Source organism: Camelus dromedarius, chromosome 16 (assembly GCF_036321535.1).
Source record: "Camelus dromedarius isolate mCamDro1 chromosome 16, mCamDro1.pat, whole genome shotgun sequence".
Classification (NCBI taxonomy): Eukaryota; Metazoa; Chordata; class Mammalia; order Artiodactyla; family Camelidae; genus Camelus; species Camelus dromedarius.
In genome coordinates this window covers 22,028,186-22,050,216 of record NC_087451.1, presented here as the reverse complement: position 1 = coordinate 22,050,216, position 22,031 = coordinate 22,028,186, and the positions used below count along the sequence as shown (strand labels likewise).

The window sequence follows — 22,031 nt, the reverse complement described above, 5'->3', positions numbered from 1 at the left end:
AGTATTGCATATGGAAGGACTGATGTATTGATGAAACAGAGTAAGAATGGATACTTTGAGGTAGTTTGATAGGCTCAAAATTTTGAATATGGTTGAGCAAACATCACAAACCAATGAGAGAAAGGACCCATAAATCATGTGTTGGGTCTACTGATCACTTAGACACACAAAAACTGAATTTTATACACACACACACATATGTATATATAGAATATATAATTATATTCCATAACATAGTTTCTGTGAGTCTTCCTTGCCCAGGACTTCATACTTTGGAAGGCCATCTCTCCTTTACATAGTGTATTTCCGCGGGGCTGCCAATCAAAGCATTTCCCACCTTCCCAGGGGTGGGCACAGGCTCAGGCTGGGCAAAATACCCCATTTCATTGGTGCCAGTAACTGGCTCAGAGACACACATATTATCCAAACAAGATCAATCAGAGTCCCTGCAAGGAATCTGACTATGGTGCTGGGAAAGAAAGGGTCTCTCTTCCCCCTGGATCAGGCATGGGCCATTTTTCCAGCCAAAGAAAACCCATGCAAGAAAGAAGTCAACACTCAGAAGGAAGCAGAGCCCCGAGAGGAGAGAGAAAGCCTGGATGTCTCCCTGCTTAGGCCCTACAGCTGGTTACCCTGCAGCAAGCTGGACTCCTTTCCCGGGTATGTGAGATAATAAGTCTTCTTTCTAAGTTAGTTTGGCTTCTATCATTTGTAACCAAAAATGTTTTGATGAAAACACTCACTTTACTCAATAGTCAAAAAGTTTACCCAAGAATTTTAAAAGCTTAAAGGAAAAATTAAATAAACTATAATAAAATATAAGTGAATATTATTAAGCTGCTCTTAAAATGGGCGGGAACTTTCTAAGCATAAAAGTAATAAAATGGGTAGCGACAGTAACAAATAATTCATGGGAGAAGGAAATGTAATAGCCAGTAAACACATGAAATGCTCAAGTGTTTTGAGCTTAATCAGGGTCCAAATGAGATACCATTTAACTTATAAAATGAGTAATATTGTAAACAATAATACTTAATGCGGGCGAGGATATTGTGAGGTGAACATCTCATAAACTGCTAGTGAGACTGGGAACAATACCTTTTTCAAGAATAATTTGGAAGTATCTATCAGCTAATAACCCTGTTTCTTGGAATCTCTCTGCAGAAGTATTGAGAAATACAGTAAAAATTTATATAGAAGTGAGTTCATGGCAGCCTTATTTTTGGTAGTAAAAGCTTAGATGTAATTTAAATATCCCATAATACGGTTACATTACATAAATTTTGGGATACTTGTAAGTAGAAGGGAATCTAGCTCTAAGAGTGTTTTAGAAGAATATTTAGAGAATACATGTTACAATGTTACATTAAAAATCTATGATATTTTATCTACAGCATATGATTGCAATTTCATTTTTTTAAAATCTACATCAGAAGGAAACAGACTGATGCCCAGGTAACTTTTATTTCCTTTGCTTACAGATTACAAAGTTTTTCCATAAAAATATCAGATAAAAATTTGAATTGCTAGATCATATGGTAATTCTATTTTCAATGTTTTGAGGAACCTGCATACCGTCTTCCACAGTGGCTACACACTTACATTCCCACCAACAGTGAATAGGGTTCCCTTTTCTCCACATCCCTGCCAACATTTATTATCTGCTGTCTTTTTGATGACAGGCATTCTAACAAGAGTGAGATAGTCTCTCACTGTGGTTTTGATTTGGATTTCCCTGATGCTTAGTGATGTTGAGCATTTTTTTCATGTGCTTGTTGGCCATCTGTATGTCTTCTTTGGAAAACATGTCTATTCAGGTCTGTTGCCCATTTTAAAATCAGGCTGTCTGTTTTTTGATAAGAGAGTTCTGAGAGCTTTTTTATATATTTTGGATATTAACCCCTTATCAGACATATCATTTGCAAGTATCTTTTCCCATTTAGTAGGCTGTCTTTTTGTTTGGTTGATGGCTTCTTTCATTGTACGAAAGCTTTTAAAAAACTGAAATTTTGCCATTTGCAACAACATGGATGAACATGGAGGCTATTATGCTTAGTGAAGTTAAGTCAGACAGAGAAAGACAAATACTGTATGCTTTCACTTATATGTGGAATCTAAAAAATATAATGAATGAATATAGCAAAACAGAAACAGACTAAGAGACACAGAGAACAAACCAGTGGTTACTAGCAGGAGAGGGTGGGAGAGAGGAACAAGACAAAGCAAGGGGAATAAGAGGTACTAACTACTAGGTATAAATAAACAAACATACAAGGAGGTAATGCACAGGACAGGAATATAACTAATACTTTATAATAACTTTAAGTGGAGTATCGTCTGTAAGAAACAGTGAATCACTATGCTGTATACCTGAAAGTAACGTAACGCTGTAAATCAACTCTACTTTGATAAAACAAAAAACTTAAAAAGAAAGTGTATGACTTTGCTAGTTGCGTCCTATCTAGCAGATCACCCTCAAAGACGCTGGCATCAGTTCTCTCTCACCAACTTGTAATAGTCCCTGAGACATTAAGAGGTACTCAAAATTGATAAGCAAAATTGATAAAACAGTGCTTACAGTAGCAGAAGGGGCGCTTGTGTGCAAAGGTGAGGGAAGGGGAGCAGGGGGAGGAGATCATCCTAAGGTTAAGAAACAGCTTATGAGAATGGCTTTTGTTCAGCCTAAGAAGGCATCTCCATTTAGTTCTTCAACTTAGAATCGTGCCAAAGTCCTGCGACAATGGCTGAGCCATTGTGCCTACTTATATATTCAAGTCCCATCCAGACAGTGGGAAATTCCAAAGAAACAGGCATAATCAGTCGGACGTACTGTGATGCGGTTGTGCTTTTAATGAATGTGCAGAGGTTGTATGGATCAATTGTCCATTTGATTAATTCCTCTGGCAGGAGAGAATTAAATGTACTTAAGCGACACAGCAGCAAAAGCTGAATGTTCTTTAAAATGTGATTTTCTGTGTTGGGGCCAGTTGTTTTTTTTTTTCTTTTCCCTAGGCAAAACATTTCTTGAGATAATAATGGAAGTCAATGAGAAAATGGAATTTGCCATATTACATATTCACTACCTACTGCTTAATCAGAAAAGCATCTAATGTGCAGAACAAGGTCAAGGTCTACACAGTATTCGCCATTCTTCGCAGCTAATCTTCCTTCAAAGTTTCTATTTGCATCATTTCATAGGAGAGGTGATAAATGCCTATTTCAGAAATAATTCATTGTCAAAACTTCACCCCTCCTTCTATAAGGCATTCGGCATTAGCATACCAGAGACCTTTAAATCTAAAAGAGGTCATTATCTTCTTCAACTCCTGGGCAGGTGTGAACACCCAGGGAAAAGAAAAGCCCTGTACTTTTTATCGCTTGGAATGATGCCTGATGTGTCAGTGGGAAGGAAGGAAATATTTTGAGTGGTATAGGAAGCCAGGCACATTATCCTGCGTCTCAGGGATCATTGCACTGCATTCACCCAAGAAGCACTTCTTGAGTGCAGATTACTTGCTGGACACAGTGCTGGGTCCTGGGGCAGAGCAGTGAGCAAATTAAAGTCAACGTTTTCGTGGAACATATAGTCCGGAGTGAAAGACAGACATTAATCAAGTTGCTCAAATATATAATAGCTTCGTTACTCTGTTCCAAGCGATATAAATTCCAAAACCATTAGCTCATAGTCCAAGGCAGGCAGAAAAACTCACTGCAAAGGAGAATGCTGTATCAGATGTCCTTCCTGTTTAGAGTGGGTGTCTTGCTGCGAATCACCATAAAGACAAGATACATGAGAGGGTCCACTCTGAATGAAGCCTGAGGTAGGAAAACTTTTCCTTGAACCCACAGCTAATGAGCCCCTCCAACTGACTGTGCCCCAGGAAAACCCAAGTAAAACCCTTGAGATGCTCAAACCCCCAGAGCTGCTGCTGTCTTTACTGTCCCAGCTGCAGAGAAATTGGCATACCCCCCGAACTGACCTTATCTTCCCTTTGTCCTAAGCTGGGGCAGGGAGGACAGGCAGCACCCAGATAAGAGCAGAAGACAGAGACATGCTCCCTCTTCTCTGGGAGCCAAGGACAGACAGAGTCCTGTGTGGACCCCTCCTCTGAGTCGACTTCCCCTTCCTGATTCAGTCGTTCTTACGATCCAGGTTTTCAATATTCAACAACAATTTACTTATCAACAGATGAACGGATTCAACACGTACTAGGTATTGGTGATAACAGCAACAAACAAGACAGACAGATGTCCCTGAGAACAAGAAGTTCATATTCCAAAGGGAAATGCTGCGAAGAACCAGAAAGGCAAGTTCATTTCAGAATGTGGGAAAAGTCAGGGAGAGGATAAACAGAAGGACACACAGGGTTATTGCTCCGTGTGTGTGTGTGTGTGTAGTTATGTGTGTGGTTGTGGGTGTGTGTATGGCTGCATGTGTGGCTCTGTGTGTGTGTTATATGGGTGTGTGATTGTATGGGTATGTGTGTGTGTGTGTGGCTGGAGTGCAGGGGGCGAGGCGGCAGGGCAGGTGGCAGGATCCACTAGGTTCCACGAGGAATCCAGCTTTTAGTCTAAATGCAGTGGGGAGTGAGTGGAGATAGTGAAGTGACCTCTGCAGGCGCCCACAAAAGAGAGATGCAGGAGTAAGTGGGGAGCAGGCTGAGTGGGACTCTGGATGGAAGATCCCTCCAGCCTGGGCAGAGAAAAGAATTAAAGAAGTGAAAAGCGTGGGGCGAGATGTACCGTGAGGTCTGACTCTATGGATGATGCAGGGACTTCCAACTGCTTTGGACTTGGGACACATTCCTATTCACTCCATGAGCACAGGGATTACAATTTAACAAAATGTCATTTGGAAATATATCTGAGGATTTAGCCAGAACATGGGCGATGACACTTAACACAGGCAGAGAGAAAATTAAGTGAAAGATGGCCCAGCTCCTATTCGGCCATTTCAACCTTCACAATTTACGACAATCTCTTCCTTACCTACAAGTCACTTATGTAGGGTGAGCCTGTCACTCAGATATGCAGCTCTTTCCGGAGAAGAAGAGATTTAGTGTTCAATGGGATTACAAGGGGAAAGGGCATCAGTTTTTAACAGAATTTATAGGCAACTCTGCAGAATTAATATACCATTTCTCATGTGGACCACGACCTTATCTCCCTGTCCTCTCTCTCCTTTGCCCAGGTTCTCAGGAATCTTCATAAAGTAAGTTTTCATTGCTTTACTCCTCTGATGAAAAATTTTAATAGTTTATTACTACTGACTGGATAAAGAATGTAATTTTCAAACTTCACAGTCTGACTCTTAACCCATCTTCCCAGGATTCTTAGTAACTACTTTCCCCAAAGTCAAGGGTCTACTCCCTCTTCCAGGAACAGTTACTACCTCCATTTCACAGATGAAGAAATTAAGAATTAGGTCCTAAGTTTTTCATGGTCAAACAGCTGGTATGTGTCACAGCTGGTAGTAGAATCCCAGGGTGTGGGACTGCCCAGTCATTCCTCAGAAAGTCACAGCTCATGGATTAGCTCTGGGGTGTGTTTTGATAAGGCCTCTGCCCTACACACTCTATTTTATTTCGCATCTGCTGTGTTAAGTCAGGCCTTCAGCCTGCAGCTCCATGGACAAATACAAGTGACAGTGGCCTTGTCCCTAGATGGCCTAGGCATCAGTGGCTGATGCTGTGCTCACCTGTCTGTCAAAGGCGTGATCACTAGGCGAGGTGTATTTCCCAGGTATTCATAGGAATACAGAAACTGGGCGTCACAGATGTTGGCAAAGCAGTGCTTGGCCTCGTCATCCCAGCGATGCCGCAGCTGGGACAGCCAGAGGAAAGCCTGGGCACTGTCCACCTAGAGGGAGACCGGAAGAACAGGTGGGTGAATCACAGGATTCAACAGGTAGCAGGAGGCCCTTGGGCCACAGGATACACAGGGCTCCGGATGACTTGGGTGTTGTGTACCAGTCAAGAGAGCAGCACGCTGCCCACCACAGCACAGAAGGCATGAGCTGATTGGATTACAGTTTTGCTAGAATTTAAAAGGTAGGCACAGCCACCACAATCCTCACCCAGCTCTCTGGTCAGTGCTGAGTCTGGGGGCCCCATGTTCTGGCCACATGTGAGTTGGCCTAACCCAAATTTTCATGGTGCAGCTGCCCACAAAGAGTGACACTCTGGCAAGTTTGGGCCTCACCTTCTGAGCGATCATCTTGGCCACCACATCCCGGGCGTGGACGTCGATGGTACATATGGTCATGATCTTCTGCCTGTCCCCCTTGGAGAGCTGGCCGATCAGCATAGAGATGAGGGTTTTGAGCTGAGCCACTTGCTTCTTGTAATAGTCCTTCATGGCATTCTCATAGCCTTCCTCCAGCCTGGCAAATGCCATGCCCACCTCTGTGGTCCACCAGATCTGAGTGCAGGTCAGGGCCACCTGTGGTATCATGAGTCACTCAGTAAAGCCATCATCAGGACTGTCTCCAAAACCAGTCCACTCATTACTCAGCAGAATGTAACCATGGGGGTGACGTATGCCCCTTCCCTCCCTCTCCCACCAGCACTGATCCACTGGGTCACATGGCTCTAGATCCTTGGGGATGTGAAGTGGGTACACCACCAGTGGGGGAAACATTTTCTGCTCTTGAAAAATGTATCATTTGGTTAAGAACAACCAAAGGCTCGCTCTGGTCAATGTCGCTGCTGCACTGATCTTCCTGTTTTCACTTCCCAAGCGGCAGCACTCTTCCTGTGCCGGGGAGAATACCAGAACGCTGACTGAACATCTCAATGACACACGGTCTTTGCTCTGTTCTCCTGGAACCTGCTGTGGTCAGAGTATTCTAGTTTAATGAGCCACTGCTGACCACGTGTGACATATTTTCTCTTGCCCATAATACTTTCCTTACATTTTTTATTTCTTAGAACCTAGAACTTTGAAAGGCTTACTCTTGAAAGTTGGGGTGAATTACACTGGAATTCAGTGTGGTCAATATGATTTGCACTCTTCAGAGATTCAAAACAAATGAATGGAAAAAGTGATTCAAGTGAACTTTTCTTCTGTTTGCTGAGAAACTTAATACGGCAAATGGATGGCTCTGATTATCCATGGAGCAGGATTTAGAGACACTGGCCATCTGCAGTGTCACTGCTCTGGGTGATGTCTGTCTGTCACAGCAATGAGAGGTAACAAATTTTCTTGCCTCAAAATTCTGAATCAGGTAAACAGGAATCCTGGTGGGGATTATTCCCTTTGTGAAGGAGAGAATTCTGCTGTAGTAAAAAGCACCACTCCCTAATCTACCTGTTTTTGCCTCTGCATTTAGACACACTGGATTTTGTGAAGAAGCTCCTCCTGTGTTGTGGTCTTGTTGGGATGCTCTGGATGTGATGTGCCAATTACACTGTTAAAAAAACACCTCTTCCCCTCTGCAGCACTGGCTTATCTCTCTTCTCACTGTCTGTCGGCACTCGCTCTCAACATCTTCCCACCTTCTTCTCACTTGTCAACCTCCTGCAACGTCGCTCTTCTCTACCACGCCACTGAAGTGGCCTCACCAAGTTCGTGGATATTCCTTGGCCTCTTTATCTTGCTTGATCTCTTAGATGTGTTTGGCACAACTGACCTTTTACCTGCTGTCAACACTTTGTTTCGGTTTCCATGATTACCATTTCCTCGTGCTCCTTCTACCTGAAAAGGTACTGTTTCTCAATTCTGCTTTACTGGCTCCTCCTTGCCTACTCAGCCTTTGAATGATGCTCAAGGGTTTGCTCTACACCCTCATCTTAGTCCACATATTTTCTAAGGACACCCTTATCTACACCCAGGGCTTCAATTGCCACCAAACAGCTGTAACCCAATACACTAACACTTGTACTAGCCATTAACAGGGGAGGGAGGAGTGGTATATTGAAGCAGAGTCATTTAAAAAATCTCATTAGCTTTCCCCTCTCTCTTATTGCCCTTCTGAGAGTCTGGTAAAGGGTTCAGACGTATCTCAGAATCAAATCAGACCCCCTCTCACGGTCTATACCACGGTCTAGTTTCCTCTCCAGGCTCCATCCGCTGCCTCTTGCCCCCTCCTCCCCGTATTCTTGCTTCAGCTGCACTCAGCTCCTCAAAGACTTTATGCTCCCCTTACTTCTCAGCCTTTGCCTGTGCTCTTCCCCATGCTCGATGTTCCTTCCCTCCATCCTTCACTCCTATTTCAGATCTCAGCTTAAACATTACACTCTCAGGAGGGTGATCCCTGGACCCTGATAGCCAGCTACATGCTCCCAGAGGACCCCGACCCTCCTTTATCGTCACACCCGGCCGCCCTGTGAGTGACTGACTCCACACCAGTCTGTAACCCAGCAGGGCAGGGTATGTTGTCCTGCTTCCTGCTGGTCAACAGGAAGAGCTTGGCACAGACAGAGTGGGCTGGGCCAGTGAGCTGAATTATTCATATTCTCTCCCTCCTGTAGCCAAAGTAAAAATGGATAACTCTTCATTCTCCAAGGTCATGGCTGGCAATTCCCCTGCTCCTTCTTGCTGAGCCCTCGCAGACCAGCCTCTCCTGACTGTGACGCACAAGTAAGTCTGGCAACCCCAGGAAGGTGACAGAGGTCACCGAGGAAGAGAGCTAGTAGAGGATGGGGCCCACGAAGTCCCGGTTTGGAGAATACCTGAGCTGGATAGTCAAAGAGCCAGTGTTCCCTGGGCTTTTCTTCACAGGCAGTTACACCCTCTGTCATCTCACGCCTCACAGTGGCCTTCATGTGAGCAAGTACATGGGTCAACCATACTTCCACCTGAAGGAGGAACTCAGGGTTAGACGTTGGGCTCCTAAGAAGACGTGCTCAGTAATGCAGATTTCTTCCAGTCGGCCTGGGGGAGTGAAGAAAATGGAGCCCAGGCGTGATGTCCAACCCTAAATGACTGCCAGAAGGCACAGGGAGACATTTCGTTTGTGTAACGCAGGACAGCGATAGGTGAGAACCAGGCTCAATTAATGACAGGTGGATGTGCCCACTGGGCCCCACAGGAGGGGCAGCAGGTTCAGGGGGTTTGGGGCTGCCACCCAGAGTTCACACAGGGAAACCTTAACCTGGGCTGAGCTGGCGTAAACAAGTCAATGGACTGTCATGACATCGTCCACACTGAGGATGGAGACATAGGCCAGGATTACACTTTCCGACTAAATGCTTTCTGGGTCTACAAAAAGAACACTCAAGGTTTGAGTCAGACCCAAGGGCCCTCTCATGAAACTGAGAGTGTCTGATTATTTTCTGGCACTAGAATTGCCTTCCAAGATACATGGTGATGAAGGTGGTAGAACACTGTAAAAGGTCTTTCTCCAGGTGTTACTCTGGACTAGATTAGAACTGCGGGCACAATGCTTTTTTGGATCATTTAGGACAACGAACAAGGAAGGGATCATACTTTAGTAGTGATAGTGAAAGATGGGAAGGCGTTTTTAGGAGAGAACCATTGCAAGCTTTGTGTTTTGTGAATTGTAGCTGGGAAACGAGGAGCCAGCAGCTCCTGGAGCAGGTGGCAGTTGGTCCTCCATGGAGCACAGCTGTGCAAGATGGATTTGTACAGAGAAGTCACCTCTCAGAAAAATGGTCGATTTCAAAGGGCATTTTTTCCCAGGGAAGATGTCAGTGTCCCAGACCCCCCTGAGGGGTGCTCCAGGGCTAGTCATGTGAACATCTCCTGGTGCTGCTAATCATTCTGAAATCCTCTCAGGTAGTTGTTTATGTGCATTTTATTCCTCTCTGCACAGGTCTTTGGTTAAGGAGATGTATGGATATTGACACATGTCCCTCCTGGAGAGGAAAGCGGGCACTGGAAGCTGCCCCAATGTTGGTTTGAGTCAAGGGAACTGCCCGTCCCAGGGCACAGACAGCAGTTCTGGCCCAACGTCACAAGGGCCATTCTGAAGGCTGATGCCATCTGTATGTGAGCGCAGACACTTGAGAGAAGAAGGACTTCTCCATTACCTACCTGCCCACTGCAGTCACATGGCTCGCTGAAGGCCACATACTCTTCTTCCTTGCTGTACATGCCAAGACTTATCTTGGTTGGTTTCCCACTGGCGTCTAGCTGGAATTGCATCTTGGCCATATTGTCAAAGAGTTTGGAAAGGTGGCGTTGAACCTATGAAGGAAACCAGGCCAAAGGAGTGGAGAGCATGACCAGGAAGTCACTTATTAGCATTGCTTAGAGTCTACCCCCTGGCAACCATCAGGGCGTTGGGTACCAAACACTTAGAAGGAAGCTTGTGGGAATGAAGAGAAGGTGAAGATGGGAGCCAACTGGATTGGGTAAAAGGAAGACAGATCTAGTGGGTATCGCGCACTAGCTGCAAACTAATGAAGCTGCAAAAGTTTGGTTAATTTCTGCTTGATCTACTACAGATGGAAACAGATTGGAACAAAACGTGATGATTAATTCATAAGCTCTCTTCTTAAAGAAACACTGCTGTAGGAGGAGATAGGCAGGGGACAGTCTGCAGAAGAATGCTAACATGCCCAAACCTGGAGGGTCAAGGGCAGTGGTGACGGTGGCCTGTGGAAGAAATGACTCAGTTGTAGGAACCACTTTGGTGTAGATCAACCTCTGGAGGGTCCAAAGCCAGAGTCAGCGTGCCCACACCGAGCAGAAAGCTTGGTCGTGACAGGGCTTTTCTCTAGCATGGCGTCTCGTGACACAGAGGCCCTTTACAGTGATGCCTTGGGCAGTAACTCTAGGAGCGATGCTACATAGAGCTGCACTGTGGTCCTGAGATGAGAGGAACAGCAGGTGAAGAAGAAACAACAAACAGAAAGCTGCCCCTAGCAGAGGTTGTTTTTAATACAACAGTCTGCTGGTACCCTGAGTTGTGGTCCTTAAGTTTACAACAATGAGCTCTCTAGCTTATGAGACGAGAGGAAAAATTCTAAGAGTGCTGAAGTAAACTGTGAAGGTACTAGAGGAGATCCCACCCACAGTGACTCGGGGCAAATACTGGGATGAGACAGACCTTTCTTTATCCAAGAGCAAATAGTGGATTAAAACAAAAACAACAACTAACATGAGAGCTATTAAGTTATCCCACAATTTAAAAGAAGGAGAAAGCAGGACCCAAGAGACAGAGTAAGCACATACATTAGAAGCTTTAATAAAGCAAAAAATAAAGGAAAAAGAAGTAGTTCTTCTTTTAATAAAGGAAAAGAGGTAGTTATGAAAAATATCACATCATTTTGTTTTGAATTAAACAAAAGGAAAACATGAACTCCATAAAATACGAGGTGAAAGGCAAGAAGAGTTGGTAGAGGTAGAGAAATAAGGAAACCAACAAATGACACAGCACAGTTTGGAACATCAGCAATACAAAAGGACCAAATCAACACACACAAATTAAACATGGTGGATGAACTTGAGAAACTACAGAAGAACGCCAAGGAAAAGTACTAAGAGAGAAAAATATGTATGGATATAGGAAAGTAATCATCTCAACTCATGGCAATACGATTAACGTGAGAAAAAAATTATCCAGATGACTGGAATAGAAATATTACATAACAGCATACTGAAAGAAAACTTTTCCAAGACAGTGAAATTCCTAGTGAAAAAACTCATCACGTGTTAGAAAAATTAATAAAATAAAGCAGTATCTTAACATATAGACATTTTCAAAAATTAAAAATTAATTTAAATGTTTATTTCTATAGAGATTTAACTAGAAAGAAATTAGGCTACCTAGAAAGGTTTTAAAAAAAAAAAAAGCAGGCAGGCCTCAGATGAATTCTCTGTAACAAGAAACAGCAGAGCTATGTCTTCAGAGATTTGAAGGGAAATTGCTGTGACTCATGACTTCCAAACCCAGCCAGCCACTCACGTGTGAAAACTACAGAGTTGCAGGCACAGAAGGACTTGGGAACTGTTCTGTCCTTCTTCCTCTCCCGGGGAAGAGGGTGGGGGAGGACTGCTTAAAGATTTACTCAAACTAAGTAAAAGATAAATAAAAATAAACATTTAAGAGTGAGTCTATCATGTATTAAAGCCATGAAAGATCGGGCAGTGATCTTTAACCCCTCCTATACACAGAATTAATGAAAATAAAGTTATGAGACAGAATGTCAATGTAATAAATATTTAAATTCCACCATATCTGGGCTACTTAATAAATACTTCAACCTATAGAGGAAAAGGGGCTTTAATTATCAGAGATAACCTCTTTTTAGTAATTGCTTCTTACCAACAAACAGAAAGCATCATTCCAATTGGTAAGAAAATTAATGACAAAGACAGAAAACTTAGGCATGGGTGCCATCTTTTGGCTCTGCTGGAGAAGCTCTCATCCATGACTGGTGGTGATTTAAGAGGAAGTAACTCCTATGGAGGGCTGGGTGTGGCAGTATCTAATAAGACCACAAACGCATTTACCCTGTGACCCAGCAATGTCGCTTCCAGAAATTTACCGGAAAGACAGACGTCCAACAATACAAAGCCTACAGTTAATTCAATGCCACATTATTTGTAATTATAAAATAGTATAAATAACCTAAGGCCAAACTATGGTATGTTAGACTATGGAGTATGATGCAGGTATTAAAAAAAGCGAGGAAGATACCTCTGAATTGATATGGGTGACATGAAGTAATTCCTAGGACATGCAACTATGAAAAAAAAAAAAAGCAAACTGCCAACAAGTATATACAGTGTGCTGCCTTTGGTGTAAGAAAGAAGGGGAAGGAAGAAGAGGTACATGTACAAATGTAAATGCACATCTGCCTATTTTTTCAGAGATAAACGTAGGAAAGGGAAACCAGAAACTAATGGAATTGGCTGCCTCAGTGGGAGGAGGGGAGGCAGTGATGACCTGGAAGGAATGGGGGAAGGACTGCCATTTCTCACTTATTTTTTTGCATAGCTTTTCAGAATTCTATGTATTTAAACAACTAAATCAATGAGGATGGGAAACCCCTAAAACAGAAAAGTAAAAAGAAAGAGATGAACCCAGCTATACTTCAAATGAGTAAAAAAGTCACACCAAAGGTGGAGAAGAACTCACCCAAGGAACTTCTGCATGCAGTGTTTTGACTGTATACCCTCTGTGTAAAGGGTAATGAGAACCACAAACAAATCTTGAACCTTCTTTGGGTGAGAAGGGAGGGAAGCTAAAGGATCATACCGTAGAGACATCATCCTTCCTTCCTGTTGGTCATTTTGAGACCCAGACTCCATGATCTGTAGCAGAGGTTCTCAAAATGTGGTCTTCAGACCAGCAGCAACACTTCTTCGGAAATTCTTAGAAATGCAGATTCCCCAGCCCCACCCAGACCCGCTGAGTCAGAAACTCTGCGGGTGGCGTCTAGGAATCCGTATTTTAACAAGCCTTCCACGTGATTCTGGGGAACTTTCAAGTTTGAGAACCACTGTCTACAGCTCGAAATACAACAGTGCTTCCATTAGAAAATATATATACATATATATGTAGTTTTACTTTTTTCTTGTTTATTGAAATACAGTTGATTTACAATATTATATTAGTTTCAGGTGTACAACACAGTGGGTTGTACACACCATACAAAGTTATGTAATACTGACTACATTCCTTATGCTGTAGGTTACATCCTTGCGACTTATTTATTCTGTAACTGGTAGTGTGTACCTCTTAATCCCCTTCACCTAGTTCATCTGTCCCTCAACCCCCCTCCCCTCTGGCAACTACTAGTTTGTTCTCTGTATCTGTGTCAGTTTCTGTTTTGTTACATTTATTCATGTTTTGTTTTTGAGATTCCACATATAAATGAAAACAGATGGATGAATAAAAGAAATATGGTGTGTGTGTGTGTGTGTGTGTATATATATATATATATATATATATATATATACACATAAAATAGAATACTAGTCTGCCATAAAAAAGAATGAAATCTTGCCATCTGCAACAACATGGATGGACCTAGAAGGATTAATGCTAATTGAAATGTCAGATAGACTAAGATAGATACTTAAATATTTTTTAAAATGGTAACATGGTAGGCTTCTATTTTAAGATAAGGAAAGTTTTGTCACACGGAAGTGATATACCCAAGACTATATGGTTAATCAGTGGCTAGAACCCCAAATTTTGGGTTCCTCATACACATTCATATAAACCACCTCAATGTCCCATTAATACAACTTCCAAAATTCTCTCTCCGTGGAAATTTTAGCTATTACTTTTGCCTGCTATTTACTGTATCTCTCTTCAGAATCACATCAGAGGCACTCTCTGAAAAGGCTTAGCCCCTTCCGCCTTTGCCATCGTCAAAGCTTCTCTGACTCTAGGGAGTAACAGCCAAGGCTGGGCTGGAGGGGAACCCTGAGAAGCCGCAATAGTGGGAAGGGAGAAAGCTCTGAGGTTCGGAACAATGCGATGGCAACGCAGGTCTGAAATACGCACTCTGCCAGGTAGGAGGCATAACGGGGAACTGAAATTCTCCTGCTAGAGCCCCCTGGTCCTTCTGGATGTTTCTGTAAGTACTTCCCCAACTTACCTGTTGCGGGGCTGTGCCATTGGAGAGGATGTCCAACAGGTCGGAAGAGGAGAGAAAGTAAAACCTAGGGAAGGCCAGCCTTTTGGTATCCAGGTACTCTGTCAGGGCCTTCTCACACAGGTGCAATCTGAGGGCACAAAGAATGTCCTAATTAAGTTGGCCCAAATGTACCCAGGTATAGTACATAGACATCACCTAAAGGCAAACAAGGGCGACGTGGATTACACACAGAAATCAGCGCGTCGAACACATATGAGTGGGTGCGAACATCCACCCTGGTACATTTTCATCAGAATAAACACCTGTAATAATGCCCCAGATTACCCGAGCACACCGGCAAATCAAGGCACACACCAGACACATGCACTCTCTCAGAGGCAGTTAAATAAGGCAAGGACCTTAGAGACAGAGAGGGGAAAGGGGACGCCGCCTCCTCCATTACACAAGAGACTGCAAGCTGACCATCACCTGCTCTGAATATCTTCCAGTTTCTCATAAAGACCTGACTTGTTGGTGGCTTCCACTACGTTTGGAGTTTTCTGAGCATCGTAAGCTAGCTCTTTAAAGTCAATGTCGATGCCTTCAAATCTTTTAGAATCCTGCAAATAAAAATGTGGAAAAGGTTAGCCATCACTCCCCTCCATGCCAAGGAGCTACCCTCAAGTCTGCTTCTGAAACCTGGTCCTACATTGTCTACTACAGATTAGTCTTAAAGAAGGGAACGCCTTTAGCTGGAAACAGTGGTTCTCAAACATTTTGGTCTTAAAACCCCTTTATGTTTTTAAAAATTACTGAGGTGTGAAAAGAGACTTTGTTTATGTAGGTAATATTATATCTATCGATGTATCTCCTACATTAAAAGCTAGTCGATAAATTTTTAAAGACAACAATAATAATTCTATGTTACTTTTAGATCAAAATTATGTTAACATAATACCATGTTTTTATCTAAAACAGTTATATTTTCCGAAACAATGTAACTTAGAGGAAAAAGTGGCATCATTTCACTTTTTGGTGGTGGGGGGGACAAATCCCTTTAATGTCTGACTTAGAGGATGGACAGATTCTCTCCTCTGCTTCTGCATCCAATCTGTCATGACTTCACGTTAAGTAGCCTTTGGAAAACTCCACTGTATGCTCAGAGCAAAAGAGGCAAATACCATTTTAGTAGTGTTATTGAGATGGTTTTGACCTTGAGGATCTCCTGGAAAGGTCTCAGGGACTTCTCCGCCCCCAGCAGGGTTGCAGACCACACAAGATACATAACTCCTAAGTCAGGGAGAAAATGGACCCAGTGTTGTTTCTGGGTCCGTGCAAAAGTTTACATAACCAAAGTCAAGTTTTCCCACAGCAAACGTGCTGGCACGATGTCCAAGTTAATTAGGTATCATTTCCCCTAAACACACAAGCCCTCACAGTGTTGTTGAAATGACTGAGACAATAAAAAATGCAAAGCACTTTAGGCCAACACCTGGCACCTGGTGAGCACTTGTGTTGTTATTATTACATAACAATCATAATGGTATGTGCTCTGTGCCCGATTTTAATTAAATTCCTGAAGTAGTTACCAGTATTAGTCCCAATTTACATATGAGAAAATCAAGGCACTGAAAGGTTAAGTAACTTCCCTAAGGCCCTGCAGCTGCAAGTGGGAGAGTCAGAACCCAAGCCTCGCCAGTGGCCCCGGCCTGCTGGGGCCTCTGTGACCCACGCCTTTCTCCTAAGATACAAAAACAAGAGGGTGGGCTGAAGTGAATTATGACTCCACAATGAGATATTTTACACCAATTAAAAACAAAAAAGTGTCGAGGTTACAGAAGTATCGGAAATGTCCAACATAAATGTTCGAATGAAAAGAGCTGAATAGAAAATTGTAATTACATTGAGAGCAATTATGTAAAAACACGTGTAGATGTGAACAAAAGTTGGGAAATATTCATAATGAATGAAAATATTTACTAGTTACGGTGTAAGATTATGACTGATTTTATTGTATTTTGGAATTGTCTTTGTTACCATATTGTTAATACAAAGAAAATAAGTGTATTTACATGTTTTACACACAAACCACAGACATCAGTGATGTGAATTCTTTACTATGTTTAATTGAAAGTTCTCAAACGTCTCCTTTAAACCATCTACAAAAGTCTGCACCTACGTCCTCGTCCTCGCCCCTTCTCATTAACCCTGTGCTTCCTTATTCACTAGCACTGGAGATAGATAAAATCTGGCTTATTAGCTTCACTTAATTACAACAGAGAGCAGAATTGTTTCTTTTTTTTTTCATTGCAAATGTACAACCTTTAATCTGCCTTATTACATTAAATACGCTTTTGTGGCATGAGCTGGAAAAATACCATGTTTTGATAGAATGTGCTTTAACTTTCAAACAAGGTCTGCACAACATGTGACATTTTGGAATCAAACTGACTTGCAAGCAAAGAGCTTGCTATGCTGAGAGATACAGAAAAAGTCTGCAAAAAAATTTTTTTTCCTAATGAATTAGAGTCCACTGAGAGGAGGTTAATTAATGGCACATGAATTAGGACAAATTAGAAGGGGCAAACCACTACAGGAAAGGTAGTAATGAGAAGAATGCATATTTTAGAGAAATTCCTCATTTAGCATTTGGCTGAAGACCGCTGCTTAGCAAGTGGGTACAGACCGGAGGTTTACAGAACAGCTCGCTGCAGAGAAGGAACTTGAGTTTGCCTAGAAGGATGCTCACTTCCAGTCGACACCTGCACTGTAATGATCTGTGGGGCAACCCAAGAGCAGTTCGTATTTTTGAAATTTCTCTTGTACAATTTTGTTTGTTTTTAAAGCCAGGTTCTCCTTGCTTCTTCCTACCCATTTAAGAACAAACTGATGGGCACGCATATCACTTTCTCTCTTTTCTCCCACCTGACTTTTGGCTTGTAAGGTCAACGCTTGTTGGAGGTACCCTGGAGTGAAGCCAAGGCAGGAGGCAGAGGAGGAAAGGTCTAGAGGACGCAGGAACTGGGGGGCGGTCCCTCGACTCGGGGGAGGAAACTGAGGGAGCAGGATTTCCTTAGCGGGTACCTGGGGCAGCTGAGCCCGGATATCTTCAGATCCAATGAATATACTTTCCAGGTGAGACCACGTGCGCTGCACATCAAACCAGATGGAGATGACAGCGTCAGCGGTGGACAGCTTCTTCTGCCAGCCCGACACTTCCTCCAGGAAGAAAGCAATGTACTTGGACATCATCAGGTTCTGAAGTTGGACCTGGTTGTCCTCCAGAACCTCGATGAGGTCCTCGTCACACCGCAGCAGGGGCATGCCGGTCCGTGGGTGGGGCTCGTACTGGAATTCCATGCCCACCCAGGTGGTCTGCAGCTCCTTCAAGATCTTCTCCATGCCCATCTCCTTCACAGCTTTGTCCACAATGCCCTGGACCTCGTCCTCAAAGTGGTGCAGCTGGAGCTGCAGGAGGTGAGCCAGGGTGGTGCCCTCATCCACAGTGAAGCTCACGCCTGTGGCCTGCATCAGCTGCCTCCAGTGCCGCTCCCGGATGGCTGGGTTCTGCAGCTCGGCCACGGCCCTCAGGGAGGTCAGCGTGTTCAGCACGGTGGTTTCCAGGCCTGTGAAGGCCTCCCAGGCCCTGACCTCCTTGTCCAGGGCCCGGATAAGCCTGACAAACTGTTTGCACTCCAGCTCCATGGCCTCCACGTTGATATTCCTCCATGGGGTGGCCTCCCAGGCGTGGATGCTGGAGGTCACCATCCCAATCATGTCCCAGAGCTCCTTCAGCTGGCATATCTCCCTCCTACACTGCCTCAGCTGCTTGTAGTCTGGCACACTGACCTCGAACAAGCTGGCGGACTTGGAAATGGAGGCCACGGTGGATTCCATCTGCTGGATCTCAATGTGCCTGGCATCCAGCATTTGATGAGGGTCAGTACTATCAAACCTACAAAACACAATGTTTTCCCTTTATCAGTAGGGCACACAGGGGCCATTTCTTAGAGTTACCCGAGTGATACCAGCTCAAATCTTTAAATGCTTAGTATTTTAGCAAAGAGCAGTGACTTTCACCAAAGCCTGGGAAGAAGACATTCAGGGTGGGTTGGGTGGGTTGGAGCGGGATGAGCATAACCAGTTGGAGGAAGGACAATTCCAGAGGAGCGCCATGTTTGGATCTGTTCTTCACCTCTGAGACGGTAATAAAAATACTCCTCCCATCCCCCACCGCCCCCACCGCCCCCACCCAGGGGTAGTGGGGGACACCCCTTTGTTCACGCCCTGTCTAGACTCTGCTTCCACTTGGTGGCCTCTGGACCACTCGACACAAAAGAGCGTTGTCATGTTACTGCAAACACTGTCAAGGCAAAGCTCCTGCCAGGAGCTGCTCGTGCTGGGTGGTCTGTAAGTGAGGTCACTGGCACTTGGACGTCCAACCCTGACCAGCTCTGGCATGGCTCCCTGTAGGGCAGTGGCTCTCAGTCTTGGCTGCATGTTAGAATCTCCTGGAAGCTTTAAATGGTTCCATGCCCAGGCTGCTCCCTGGACTAATTTAGGATCTTTGGGGATGGGACCCAGGTGACAGAATTTTTCAAACTCCCCAGGTGATTCTGATGTGCCAGGTTGGTGCACTTCTCTGTGGGGAAACTCACGCTAATGACCAGAATCACCTTCAGGGAACAGCGCCTCCAGGTTTGAGAACCACTGAGAGGGTCCTTGAAATCTGAGCATAGGGCCCTCACTGCGTCCTGTACCTTCCCTCCCTGTGTGCCTCCCGTAGGGCTCCTCACCTCCTAGGAGCGTCCATCAAGTTGCCCCTCATCTCCTCCTGCCGCCTGGGGCAGCCTTTGGTTCTGCACTTGACTCCTGTAAGCACTGCATCGAGCTTCACAGTTTTAGTGCATGTCTCCTTACCCACCCTCTTTTCCCCGGTGCTCACAGCACCCACTGCTGCTCCTGAGCCTCACCGGCATTAACCTACTTTACACTGCTACCCCTCCATCGTGCATTCCTGGCAGAGCATGAGAACTGTACACACAGAGGGACCCACGTGGGCAGGTAAGGTTCTGGGGTCAGGAGCACCCAGAGCCTGAGTTTTCCTCCCCTGGCCTCCCTTTATCCTTTCCTCCCATCACAGTCTCAGGTCCCCTGGTTGCTGTGTGCTGGGAGGGCTAGATATTGGGCATACCATGACTTAAGTGTGAATACCATGTTTCTCTAAAATCAGAATAAGCACCACGGGGCTCATCATAAAGGAACTGTTGAGAGGAAAGAAGCGACTAGAGAACTGTTCTCAAACAAGCACGCGTGTGCGTGCGAGCGCGTTTGTGTGTGTGTCGGTGGGGTACGGGGGAGAGAAAAGGGAAGAGGATGGCACACAAATGCCTTCTCTCAGTTGTCTTTGGAAACATTTGACTTGACGGATGGAAAGTAATCCTAATTAAAGTCGTTTACCTGAGCTGCTCGCCACAAGCCTAATTACCATGCAACACAACAACAGTTACGCATGCCGTTAAGTCAGTGTCAGATCAACCGTGACGCTTGCTACGTTTCATTCCGGCTTGTTCCATCTACATAGTTCTGGCTCCTGTGCTCTGGCTGTGGATTTTCATCTTAAGAGGATGAGAATGAACATCATCCCGCGTCTCACCGCTGTCCAGCTCCCAAGTGCTTCGGAACAGGCTGGAGTCCTCAGAGCTGAAGAGGGCCCTTTGTCTACATAGGCAAGGAGCTTTCTCCCTTGTGAGAGCCGTGGAGAAAGCACTAGAAGGAAAGAAACTAATACCCTCACGGCAAGTGGGCCAGCAGGAAAGACTACCGAGCACGAATGGTCCTTCTGCCCACCCTTCGTTTCCAAAGACTTGTTGTTGGAGTATGTTGGTTCTACTTTCCATCTTGACTAGAGTGAACCTGGCAAGTGAACTTAGCTTCTTGGTGTTAGTATGAGATCAGACAAATTCCAAGAGCCCACGTTCTGTCCAACTTATTAACAGAGTATCACTCAGGAACATTAGGGAAGATAGGAGCTATGAGGGTCCGGCAGGGTACGCACAGAGGATAATAAATGATCTTTCTAACTCTTCTTTCCCCAGCACATATGAACATCCTTGAATCAATATCGGTTCCTCAAATATTTGTAAGAGGTGATCATTTGTCAAACCTATTCCAAACTTTATTTGCCCTGTGGCATGATTTTTGTTTATAGTTTAAATTTGTGGACAGTCATTTCCTGTTGCTGAGCACACATGAAAGTTAATTTGACCTAAGCAGTGAAAGGAAACCTCTAGACGGGAGAGCAGGTAACCCTCTTCCCATTTCAAAGCTCTAGTGCAAACTGTCAGGATATACACAGACCTGATTAATGTGCCTAATAAACTTGAAGCAGTTCTCCAGAGCCTGGGGGAGCAATACGGCATGAGAACAAGAAAGTAGCGGGAGGGGAAAGGGAGTAGTTAGTCTTTGAAATTGAAATCATAATGCAAAAGTATTTTAATCTAAAAGAGAAATGCCTGGAAAGTCTGGATGAATAAAGCTATAATTAAGAGAAATGGAAATACTCATGTGTGCGAACTTGGAAAAAGCGTTGATTCAGGCCCGACCTAGACCTGGGCATAGAGAGAGAGAGAGAGGAATAAGTGACTTAAACGAATCCCTGGGAAGCCGGCAGCTGGTAAATGCCAACCTCAGCACCACACCTGTACGCACAAGGAACAGCGCCACACCTCTGCTCAACACCCCAGAGGTATCACAGACCTCGACGTGCCCACTTGGGGCTGGTGAACTCTCAGTCCTCCCCATCCTGTGGCCCCATCTCAGGAGCAGTGGGACACACCGCCTTCCACTTTCTTGTCTAGATGGAAGATGGAGAGCCATGCACAACTCTCTCATATTCCATCAGTCCTGCTGGTTCTCCTCCTCCATCTCCCTCACATCCACCCTGCTCTCTCCCCATGCTCACTGCCACTGCTTCAGCTCAGGGCCCCCGCTTCTCACCCCGGCTGCTGTAATCACCCTCCCGTGGAGCCCCAGCCTTGAGTATGTCCCGCTTCGTTCTGTTCTCTGCAGCCACGATAGAGTGGTGTCTACAGGACATGTGTTGTTCTCATGCTTGGACAACTCAATGCTCATCTGTGCTCAGAGCCTGGTCACTGGGACCCTCTATCCTCATCTCCCGCTGCCTGCATCCGAGCCACACACACACGCAGTTCTCCACCTGTTTGTTCTGTTTCATCCTCCCGTGTCTCTGTATGTTCTGCTTCCTTTGCCTGGAATATCCTCGCTTTCCACTCGTCTTTTTGTTCCAAATAGCTAATTCTCATTTGCCCACTGGCTCAAGCTCCGTCTCCTGCAAGGGGTATGAACTGCCTCCTCAGGGAGCATTAAAGTTGGCACTCAATGAAAATGTCTAGTTACTCATTTTTGAAATTGACCCTGAGGCTGTACGTCCTTGAGGTCAGGGGAAGTGTATTACCTGAAAACCCCAGTATTTACACATTTTTTGCCAACTCTGCTCTTGAGATCACAACC

At 44.6% G+C, this 22,031-nt stretch overlaps 1 protein-coding gene across 1 annotated transcript in view; it reads right to left on the bottom strand.

Annotated features, from left to right (window-relative positions):
• DNAH9 (dynein axonemal heavy chain 9) overlaps positions 1-22,031 on the bottom strand; it is a 273,515-nt gene that overhangs the window by 183,420 nt on the left and 68,064 nt on the right. Inside the window, exons 20-26 of the mRNA XM_064495271.1 lie at positions 17,583-18,453; positions 14,988-15,118; positions 14,520-14,646; positions 9,997-10,149; positions 8,673-8,798; positions 6,202-6,441; positions 5,699-5,859 (exon numbers count right to left, since the gene is read on the bottom strand). Coding sequence (XP_064351341.1) covers positions 5,699-5,859; positions 6,202-6,441; positions 8,673-8,798; positions 9,997-10,149; positions 14,520-14,646; positions 14,988-15,118; positions 17,583-18,453 — 1,809 coding nt within the window. The remainder of the gene's footprint in view (positions 1-5,698; positions 5,860-6,201; positions 6,442-8,672; positions 8,799-9,996; positions 10,150-14,519; positions 14,647-14,987; positions 15,119-17,582; positions 18,454-22,031) is intronic.